This window comes from Brassica napus, chromosome C5 (assembly GCF_020379485.1).
Source record: "Brassica napus cultivar Da-Ae chromosome C5, Da-Ae, whole genome shotgun sequence".
NCBI lineage: Eukaryota > Viridiplantae > Streptophyta > Magnoliopsida > Brassicales > Brassicaceae > Brassica > Brassica napus.
This window is the reverse complement of record NC_063448.1, coordinates 5,587,568-5,599,554: the sequence shown is the minus strand read 5'-3', so window position 1 is coordinate 5,599,554 and position 11,987 is coordinate 5,587,568. Positions and strand designations below refer to the sequence as shown.

The 11,987-nt window shown below is 32.6% G+C and overlaps 1 protein-coding gene across 2 annotated transcripts; it reads left to right on the top strand.

The window, feature by feature from the left end:
* Positions 1-9,114: 9,114 nt before the first annotated feature.
* On the top strand, positions 9,115-11,978 carry LOC106433587 (cytochrome P450 87A3). 2 transcript variants are annotated; one of them, XM_013874415.3, is made up of 9 exons: positions 9,115-9,784; positions 9,869-10,190; positions 10,326-10,475; positions 10,547-10,798; positions 10,882-10,971; positions 11,073-11,151; positions 11,251-11,357; positions 11,460-11,587; positions 11,661-11,978. In XM_013874415.3, exons 1-9 carry the CDS (start codon positions 9,588-9,590, stop codon positions 11,752-11,754), a joined length of 1,419 nt encoding a protein of 472 aa, XP_013729869.2. In that variant the 5' UTR covers positions 9,115-9,587; the 3' UTR covers positions 11,755-11,978. The 2 variants fall into 2 exon arrangements, 1 of the variants encoding a protein (XP_013729869.2); XR_001286617.3 differs by having other exon boundaries at positions 9,116-9,784; positions 11,251-11,317.
* The last annotated feature ends 9 nt before the right edge of the window (positions 11,979-11,987 follow it).

Genomic DNA, 11,987 nt, shown 5'->3' with positions numbered 1-11,987 from the left:
TCTTTGTATGTTTAAGATTTCTCTATGTATTAAATAATTTTTAACAAAAAAAAATTAAAAAAATAATTTAAATTTCTAAGAACCCCATATTCGGGTTCACCAATAGAAGAACACAATCAATACAGGTTCATCACTATTTCTGATCCTATCACAAATATAATAAAAAAATCCAATGAACCCAAAGAAAGGGTTCATTGATGTGGTTGTTCTGACGATCAGAAACCATGGCAAAATGATTTAAAAATAATTATAACCAAATTATTATTTGGAAACAATTTACGAAGGAGGCCATAACAAAAACGAGTAAGAATCAAATTTACGGGCTAATCTAAACTATAGCCCATGCTTGTAGAACCAGCCCAGTAGTCTATTAGTTATGCCTTTGTTCTTTTCTGGCTCAGAAGCAGTTTATAAACCTAATTCAGCAAACTCAAATAAAGTGCTGCTATACATACAAGCAGCAGAGCATTCAATATACGTTGATTGACACTTCACTAGTTTCCATTATTTTAATTCTTTTAAAACAGATTCATTTTTTTTTTTTTGTAAAAAAAATATGGTTAAATCCGGGTCTATTAAAGACACAGACCTAACCCCGGGTGGGAGGTGCAACCCACGGATGGATCCTCTCCCGGGTATTCAAATGGGCCGTAAGCATGGGTCCATATCCGCGTGGCCACATGTGGAGCTAATAATTTCGTACTAGAGAGGAATCGATCCCTGGCCTGGACCAACAAGGCAATTTTTCCTCTAGTGGAAACCACTAGACCACCACTATGGTTTTAAAAGAGATTCTTATCTTCGAAGAACATTCTTTTTTCCAAAAAAAACTGACTGTCGATGTGCAGCTACAATCACTTAGACTAGATATAATGGACATGTCGTGAAGAAATTTTAACTGTTGAATAAGTGCAGTGGAGATGTTGAATATATGAAAAAATGATGTGGATTCAACTTTAGTTGAATATATTCAACCTTTTGAAAGCAAAAAAAAAATGAATCCCACAAAATCACTTTGAAACATTGTATGCCGCACAAAACTAAATAAACTTTCCAAATTGTTTTTCTTCTTTTTTAAATACAAAATTATAGGATTGGCACAATTGTCATTATATAATTGGCTTTCTACATTTTATAGACTTTTATTTCACCCTAGTTTTTGAGATCAATTATCTTATACCAAATAATATGATATAATAAAATAAACTATATAAAAATTCATAACTTTTTATTCTCTATAAATAGAGACTTAGTTCATTTAATTTGGACATAAAAAAATCTATTTTTGACTATAATATTGCTATTTGAAGTTTTGTAGTGTTATTTATTTTAATAATAATATTTTTTAAACAATTACGGATCTTAATAATTTTTTAAAAAAAACTATGTTATTTTAATTATTTAAGCTAATTATAATCAAAATTATTATTAATATGTAGTTACTTAATTAAAGATAAAAATAAATTAAAATAGTGGGGTAAGATGTTGAACTTTATTAAACAAAACTATTGTATAGGTTAAAAATGAAGTGGATGTTGAATAATTAGGTGGAATAAAAAAATGATGTGGAATGTTAAAAAAAAATGAGGGTGTTAAATGAATCAACCATTGTAGATAGTCCTATATTTAGGAATCAGAAGGTGTCGAAAAAGGTTGTATCATATGGTTATATGTAAACCACAAGGCGGTTGTCTATTGGTAGATGGATTTCGGAGAGCCAAACAATCGAGGATTCGAAAATATCCCAATACATTTTATTTTGTGGCCACGTGAATATGAAACAATGTTTTGGGTTTCATTTGAATACCAAAGAGTCAGAGATCTATCTGAACTCTTTCGTAAGTCTGAGATACTCTCATGTTAATTTTAAAAAATATTGTTATATATGTATTTAATCATCTTTAGTCCTAGTCATACATATAAAGCTAAATGGTTAAATCATGATTGTAGCTTCAAGAACTAGTTTATCATATAACCATTAAAGAAAAAACAAACAAACGTGTTCGGTTTTCTAACGCTATGTAATGTTTTAAACCAAAAACTATTCGTTTTTATGCGGCGACTGGCTTTGCACCACCTTGTCTGCCAATACAAATCGATGAGTTATTCCTATCTATCTACTTAATCATTATTATATATAACAATAAACCAAAATCACTATGTTCTTAGGAAAATGTCAAATGTAGTTGTTTTTTTTTAATGTCAAATGTAGTTCTAGAAAACAATAGTATAATCAGTGCCGGTCCGGAGTCCGGTGGTGCCTAAAGCACATTCAAAAAATGTTGCCCTTTAGTTACAATTTTTTTTTTTGCATTTTTAACATTATTAAAATTTAAAATTTTATATAAAGTACATAAATATCAATAAATTTTTTGCAAATATTCTTTCAAAGTTATTCACAAATTTTGAATAACCAAGTGTTTTAACTAGTTCATGTTCGATTAATATTATAAACAATACATTTAATAACTTATGAAACATATTCCAACATAAACAATTTTGTTGAACTTTAGTTTTTTTTTTAAAACTAAACATTAAAACGAGAGATATAACAATTCCAGCAACAGTCACTGAACAATGGAGAACATAGATAATTAAAAATGGTCAATTTTGAATTAGTAGAATATAGTAAATAATTGGAGAACATAGACTAGATTTTTATATATTTACTCTCTGTATTTAATGTTCTATATACTAAAAATCAACAAAGATTCTATTAAAAGCAATCGTATCTGTTACCATTTACTTACTTGCAATCATTATTAAAAGAAGACTTAATGGGATTTAAAAGGAAGATATCGAACTCTTCACCTGTAGGAAAACCAGACAAGTTAACAGACCACCAGACCAAAAAGACATTTCAAAATATGGTGCCCCCAAAATGTTAATAATATTTGGCGTCTAAAGCTCAAGTTTTATGAGTATAATAAAGTCATGAAAGCCATTAAAAACAAAAGTATAATATATAGTCTATAGAGGATATTTAAATTATTTACTGTATACTTTATTTGTAAGTAAACTTACTCTACTTTCTTTTAGTGATGGCCTGATAGGTAATACATTAAATTTGGTTTGACCAACGATAAGTGCAAAATCACGTGGTTTTGAAGAGAGTGCAAAAAAAAAACTAGCTTCTCATTTTACAGTACTTGGAGATGTGGACGAAGAAGAAATTGAGCCTTCTACAGAGATCAGCTTAACAAGAGATGGCAGGGAATCAAAGACTCCTATCAAATACCATAATATGGAATGGATGACAATCCGAGGGAGGGGTAAGCGAGGTCGACTTAGCCGAAGTTCCTCTCAATAGGTTATGTTTTCATACCATTATTGGTCTATGTTTCTCTACATATACCTTTGTTGCATTGGTTTGGGGTAAAAAGCTTATGAGGCTTGTCTCGTGAAAACTTTATCAAACTATAAGATCTAGGTCTTCGCTTGTAATCGTTTATGTTTTAATTTGAAAGCCCTTAATTCGGAAAACAAATTAGCACTTTTGTAGTTATAAACATCAATTTCAGTATGCCCTAACGGCTTTACGTTTTAAGCACATCTCATAGTGATAATTAATAAACTACTGATTATTTTTGTAGTTATATAGATGTTGGAGGTATTATACTATTATACAATATTACGATGCCATGCAACTACATACTAATACGTCATCTATATACATTACATATTAAATATGAAATTCATGTTTCCCTAGGCCCCCAATTTATGACAGTCTTCTTAGTCATTGCTTACGCATTGCTAATTATTTTACTTCTCCCACGATTTTCTTCTAGAGTTGATTATATTTTATTTGTTGCCATCTCAAGGTAACACTAACTGATGTCATAAGTGTTCTAGAATTATTTCACCAATGTAGATATATGTATACCGAGATGGCCTAGTGCGAAGAAATTATCAGTTGATGACTTGATGTGCAAATTTGATTACTGCTCTGTAGTTTTTGGAAGTATATATCGTATTCCTAATTACACACATTATTTCATTTGCGTTTCTTATAAAATAAATGCGTTATCATCCATATTAAAGATTATAAGAATACCATAAAATGATAGAATCTTCCTTGACTTGTATAAAGTAACAACCAAATTGCTTACGAAACTATCAATAACAATTTCAACCTAAAAGAGGAAGATCAGCGTTCGAATATTTTCACTACAATTTCAACAATCACACTACAAATATTTACTATGATAAGAGTTTCAACATTTTACATGATCTAGAGAATTTCCAACATTTTACATCAATAGAGAGTGTTCTTTTCCCCGATAAAATAGTTTAAGAGTGAGATATCTAGCTAATATTTACCTTATATTTTGAAGATTAATTATTAATTAATTTGATTAGCTTTAGTTAATATGCATCGTTCGTATAAAATGATTTGTTAATTGTATGGCCAAAAGGCTTTCTGTTTAAATTGTCGGAAACCCGACAAGTCAACTAGACCACTCGTGTTGACTGGTAAGTAACGTGTCTTGAAATGGTTATATACAACAAGAAAGGAATTACGAAATCAATACTGTGACAACAAATTTTAAAATTAGGAGTAAACCTCTGGTTCGATATGTGACTCCTCCCCGCGACTGGCGTTTTACTTTTGTGAAAGGTCAAACCCTATGGCCATGGGACAAACAGACACTAACGACCAAATCTGTCTTTATATATATATTTAGCCTTGATGATCATGCCAATTAATTTGTGTTACAAAAAAAAAGATCATGCCAATTTAAAATTAAAAAAAAAAGATATCTTTGGCTCTTCCACATTTGAATACCTCGATGGTTAATATAATCACCTTTTAGAACCAGAGAGAGTTTTCCCTATTAGAAAACATCAAAATACTTGTTAATCTTACTTTTACTTATTGAATCTTCTATAAGACCTGTAAATAACCGTAGTTTTTCCTTTTCCTTACAGAGATGTCTTTGTGTTGTTACATCCTAACAAGATTAGCATGAATTTGTGTGTGTAAAATAACAAGATTAGTTTTTTAAGGCTTTTATAATAACAAGATTAGTTGATAAAAGGTTACAATATGTCCAACATTACTGGTTACCGGTTCATATCAGTTTATTATAACTTGTTTTAAAAAAAAAATTCTACTTTGTTAAGTTTAGAACTTATTAAGTTCAATGCTTTTCAAGCATCGTGATATCTTGCATATTTGCATTGTTTTATCCATTCATTCATAAATATTTTCATCATAGAGATTAGGATTTAGACATGTTTAGGTTGCATTTTGCATACATGAGTCTCTATTAGGTACTGGAGTGCCACATGGAGTTCTTGGGGACATTTGGATGCATTTGGAGCTCGAAGGAGGTGAAATAGGTGATCATTAAACGAGCAGAGCATGGGAGCGACCTCCCGGAGCGACATCACGAAGTCGCTGTGTCCCACCTCTCAGAGCGACCTTCCTAAAGCGACGCCATGAAGTCGCTCGCATTTTCGTTACTCCGAACCGTCTTAGATAACACTGGAGCGACCTCTCAGAGCGACCTACCAAGGTCGCTCCCGATCCAGAGCGACCCGTTGGAGCGACACACCAAAGTCGCTCGCGACCTCTCACCCGGAGACACCAAAAATCGGCCTTGGAGCGACTTCCCGGAGCGACACCTGCAAGTCGCTCCGCGTTACTTTGCTGCCGAAAATCATGATTTCCCGAGGACCTTTTTGCAATTTATTTTGGACGTTTTGCACTTGGAAAAACCTATGTTTTAAACATCTTTTGTAGCCACCAGACAGACTATTTTTTGGATCCATTGAGAGATACACAAAAACTCTATTGAGAAGTTCATCTCTTGGATTTTGATTGTTATGTTCTTGTGTTATTGTTGATTTCTTATCGATTTCTCTACATGATTAATCTGAAATCCAATATGGGTTTAAGAGGAATCATGGAGATTAGTGAGTAATCACCTTTTGAATTCATGGGTTAGGGAGATTAAGGGTGATTAGGTTAGTTCTAGGATGTTTTAGTGTAGATCATTCTTGTTCCTTGCTAGTAGAGTATTCTTAATGCATCTTCTGAGTTGGCCACTCAAAAGTTGATCAGTAGGCATTTCCCACCCGAAAGGTGTTTGATGAAATGCCTGAGACAACTCTCCTAAGCTTTTAGTATACTTTGCCAAAGACATTTGTTGTTAAAGATGCTAAAATAGCTAATAGACTTGTTAGTAATGATTGCTTTCATATTATTCAACCAAAGACATTTGATGTTTGAGATATGTTAGCAAATGAGCATTCATCTAGACATAGAGCTTGCTTAGAATTGTGTCTAGGCTTAAGGTTGATAGTTTGATTGATCATTTGCCATCTTTAGTTCGATACTTGATCACCCAAGGTCTAATCCCTATGCCCATGAGTTCTCTTTTTCCTTAGTCAAGAAATTATCATTCTGTTATTGCTTTCTAGTTTTAGTCATAGCTTAAAACCCATCTAAATCATTGATTGCACTTAGATTAAGTGAGTACTTACATTCTCAGTGCTTTGATATCTCTCAGAACTGGTTCGACAATCTTTTATACTACAACATTTGTCTTAGGAGCCTTGAAGTCAAAGAACTCCTAACATCACATCGATCATTTGATTTCTTAATTTGTTCTTTCTATGTATTTTTTTCTTCAAGTCAAAGAAAATATAAAAGGGGCTTGCCGCATGCGTACGGAACAGACAACTTAACGAACTTTCTCCACAATTCTCTCTGAATCCTCGTGTTCGTGTTGTGAAGTTTCAAAAAGCTTTAAGTTACAAAAAAAAAAAAAAAGTTTCAAAAAGCTTTAGTTATAAAAGTCTTACCAAAAAGCAAAATGGTCTCATTTATTCTAATTGTTAGAACGTTTTAAGCTATGTTCTTCTAAATCAATATAGCAGGCAAATATACAATGCTTATTATGAAAATAAATATTTACGTGACGGCATTTACAAGGATTGAATATTAGGATGTACCATATATTCTAATTTGTAAACCTAAATTCATAATTGTAAAAGGGGAGAATAAAAAACTGAAAGAAAAAGAAAAAAGAGAAAGAAAACAAGAAGGACGATAGGTTCACAATGCGAGGATATGTATCACGTGGCCAACTTTCTGTGTTAAAAACACAGTAAACAAGTTTATGCAACAACATATTTGAACAGAACATGATAGGACCTTCTTTAAAAAAAAAACATGATAGGACCGAAGATCACTTTTAAGCAAATATATTCTCATCTCATCAGTGAGCAGCTCCGTCCAATAATTAGTTTTTTTTTCTATTTCGTTTTTTTAATACAAACTCTAAAATTTATTTTTTTTGGGGGAAAAATAACTACAAAATTTACGATTGCAGGTATTTCATAAAATCATATTTTCCATATTTCATGCCACCAAATTCGAATATTTATAGTCTTATAATTAATCAGAAAATATGTCAAACCAAGCCAATTTGGAATCAACAATAATTGCAAGCTATTAGATAATATCATAATATATATTGATATTTTAGTGCAATATAAAAATTGTAGAGATGAATATCAATACTCAAAGATATTTCCAAACTGATATCAGGTTTGATAAGTTTGTTACTAGCATTAAGCTAACGTTAGCTAATTGAGTTGTCTATATATATCTTGCAATTGGTATACATCCCCTAATAGTCACATCCCAATACCCTTAATTAATGACTATATTATTTATTTATTTTCTTAATACTTTAAAATTTTCGCGTAAGCCCTAATTGGGTTTACTACTTTGGACTTTATCCAGCCAATATGAAATCTACCTACTCATATCATATCACCCACAAATTGACAAGCATAAACACACATATCCATCTACCGATCTAGCCCTAATTAGACACACTATTAAAAAAACGAATTGAACACAATGTTGGATTTGTGCAAAACTGTTGCTTGAAGACATTTGAAGTAAAACAATGACAATAATGTTAATCTTCCTGTTTCTTTCTTTCCCTATTAAAGCCGATTCTAATATCTTTGGCTTTGTCTTAAATTCACTGTGTATAGTAGCTACTAGCCTCTAGGTCTAAACTTGTAGGTTGTCTTTTTGACCCACTATTACTGATGAAGAAACCACTTTTTGTTATCAATTATGTAACACTCAAATTGTATTATCTAATGAAATGGCAGAAAGATGGATAATAGTGGACTGTATTTCACAGTGACCTACCTACTGTTGGGTGTTTTTTTTGTGGGTGGGAAGTAGAACTGCGAGTTTATTGCATAAAACCTGAGCTCGTGCTCAATGGCTAAAACACACACTTTCGTGTGATTGGTTTAACCTGTTGGGTCCCAAGAGCCGAATGAGATTATGTCTCTCACGTAAAGCCAAAAAGGATAATGATGATATGATTCAACTCTCAGGTTAGTTATCATCTGAACACAAAATTAGCAGATGCAGTGGTTGATAACAAGATCTGAAAGCTGATGTTTACATTATTTTGCATTAAGATTAATCTTGAGTTTGACAAGTTGAACATTTTAAAGGACATGAAACAAATAATGATAATGATTAAAAACAACATGACAAGCAGATCTAAAAAAAGAGATTCTGAGCATGAATGAGAACAAACTGAATAGTACTTAGTATGTTAGTTTATTTTTGCTACCATGGTGTCAAAGATTGTATTAGATACAGATATTTTGATAGATATCGATACAAAAGGAGAAACAATTATGAAGCCAATAATGTAAAGCTGGAAACTCTTTTTTCCATGTTTGAAACTACTCCCTCTCCCTCTGTTCTTTAAAGTTATATATTCTAGATTTTTCACACATCTTAATAAAACACATTAAATTTGCATAGTGTTTTGTGTTTATTTTTTTTCCATAATTTTAAACCAATAAAAATTTAATTAGTGTAATCAAGTTTTTTGAAGTTTACAATTAGTTAATAAAATATGCATTGAAAATATAAAAGATTGATCTTTTTGAAACAATTTTTTTCTTTAGAATATGTAATTTTAAGGAAGAGTATCAAGTTTCAAGTTTCAAGTTTCAAGTTACAACACCAATTTGTTATTATTATTACTACTTTATTATCAAATCTGTGGGAGAGGAAGAGCCCACAGGTAAATCTCCTAAAATGAAGCTGTAAACTTGTCTAATGTTCAAACTTGTGTTTTAATGCCATACGGTGCTCCTATGAGACACTAAAATAGGAGAAAAGACGAACCTTCATTTTATGATCTCCTCATTTTTTATTACCTTTTTTTTTAAAAAAAAAGCTGCCCTTTCACACGTATAATGAATCATGTATGGTTTCTATAAACATATTTTAAGATTTTTTATATAATGTGTAAACCTTTTTTAAATTCTACAACTACTTTTTGAGAAAATTATTTATCATTATCTAATCAGAGTTATGTGTAGAGAACTTGCATTGCCTATTTAAGCACTCATCATAATGGTTGACGAATATGCGCCAGCACCTCTTTCTTCTTCTTCTCCTTCTCCTTCTCCAATTCGTCTACGCGTTTTCAGTTTCTGTCTAAAGGAAATTAGAGGCGAAAAATAGTTTCATTTGTTGTCCCACCAAGACAAATCATATATACACGCTCTTGAATTGTCTTTTTGTGATGTGGGCATTGTTCATTTGGGTTTCTCTGCTTGTCATAAGCATCACACATTGGGTTTACAGCTGGAGAAACCCCAAATGCAAAGGGAAGCTTCCACCTGGCTCGATGGGTTTACCTCTACTCGGAGAGACTATCCAGTTCTTCAAGCCAAACACTACTTCAGACATTCCTCCTTTTATCAAAGAGAGGGTTAAGAAGTGAGTGTCTCTCTTTTGTCGTTCAAACCAGTGTGATTATTAATGCTACACAAATGTTTTAAAAACTGTTGTTGATATGTGCAGGTATGGTTCAATTTTCAAGACCAATCTAGTGGGGAGAACAGTTATTGTATCAGCAGATCCTGATTTGAGCTACTTTGTGTTTCAACAAGAGGGTCGGCGTTTCCAAAGTTGGTATCCAGACACTTTTACAAACATCTTTGGGAAAAATAATGTGGGTTCACTACATGGGCTTATGTACAAGTACCTTAAAAGCATGGTCTTGACTCTCTTTGGCTACGATGGTCTCAAGAAGATGCTACCTCAAGTAGAGCTGACTGCAAATAAGAGATTAGAGCTTTGGTCAAATCAAGAATCAGTAGAACTCAAAGATGCAACCGCAAGTGTGAGTTTCAGACATAAGACTTCTTTTCTACTTAATTCAGATATAATCCAATAGTTTTTTTTTTTTTTTTTTTGAAGTTATAATCCAATAGTGTTTTAATCCTTTTTTGTTAATATGTTGGTATTAACTTATCAGATGATATTTGATCTCACCGCGAAGAAGTTGATAAGCCATGATCCAGACAAGTCATCAGAGAATCTAAGGGCTAACTTTGTTGCTTTCATTCAAGGACTCATCTCCTTCCCTTTTGACATTCCAGGCACTGCTTATCACAAATGTCTTAAGGTGAATGAATATCAAGATTCATTACTTTAAGGATTGATATGATTTACTAATGCTGGAAAATGATCTTGCAGGGTAGGGAAAATGCAATGAGAATGTTGAGGAATATGCTTCAGGAGAGACGTAGGAAACCACGGAAGAACCCAATTGACTTCTTTGATTATGTCATTGAAGAGATTCAGAAAGAGGGGACTATTCTGACAGAAGAGATTGCATTGGATCTAATGTTTGTCTTGCTATTCGCCAGCTTCGAAACAACTTCTCTCGCTTTAACTTTAGCGATCAAGTTCCTTTCAGATGACCCTGAAGTTCTAAAACGTTTAACGGTCAGTGAAGGGATACTAAAGTGACCAGTTCTTCTGTTCTTTTTTTAGTCAAAAGTATGCTAAACTGTGTTTGTCTTCATTAGGAAGAACATGAGACGATTTTGAGAAACCGGGAAGATGCAGACTCGGGACTTACATGGGAAGAATACAAGTCAATGACTTACACATTTCAGGTTGCTTAAGAATTCCATAAAACTAATGAATGATCGTTTCCTACGTTTCAATACATGATTCTTAGCTGACTAATTAAGTCTTATATTGTGTAACTAAGCAGTTCATAAACGAAACAGCAAGACTAGCAAATATAGTTCCTGCCATCTTCAGAAAGGCGTTGATAGATATAAAATATAAAGGTATGATAGATAAAACAAATATTTTTTTTCCAAATGATAAACCCAACCTTTTTTTCATATATTATCTATCATTTAAGACTTTGTCAATGATGCACACAGATTATACGATACCAGCCGGCTGGGCGGTGATGGTCTGTCCACCAGCTGTACATTTGAATCCAAAAAGGTATGAAGATCCCTTAGTCTTCAACCCATCGAGATGGGAGGTGAGGTCAAACCTTTTTATTTAAGTTAACTTCTACTCCAAGTTAAACTAAAACTTTTTATTTATAACAAAACTAAAATTTAAAAGTGGATGTCATATACAGGAATCAACTGCTAACAATGCATCAAAGCATTTCATGGCGTTTGGTGGTGGGATGAGGTTCTGTGTTGGAACCGACTTCACTAAATTGCAGATGGCTGTGGTTCTCCACAGCCTAGTAACAAAATACAGGTACGAACTTGTTATAGTAGTCATATGCTTGTATAGTGTTGGAAAAATAAGGCTGGTTGTGAATTTTTATCAGGTGGGTGGAGATTAAAGGAGGGAATATAGTTCGAACTCCAGGATTACATTTTCCAAACGGTTACCATGTCAGACTCCATAAGAAAATATACTAGAGAATGAATGACAAGTAAAACGAAGCTGTTATACATCTTGAACACCCTAAGTTAAAACGGGGGAGGATGTAGCTTGAATCTATATGTCTAAATTAGGTTAAGGATGAGAAATCAGCTACAAATTAAGGTGAACCACACAATTTTGATTTCAAGCTGTCGTGTGTTGGGTCAGAAACTGTAATACGTATAGTGTTATATATTTGATCACAGACATTTTAACTCCAGACATGCAT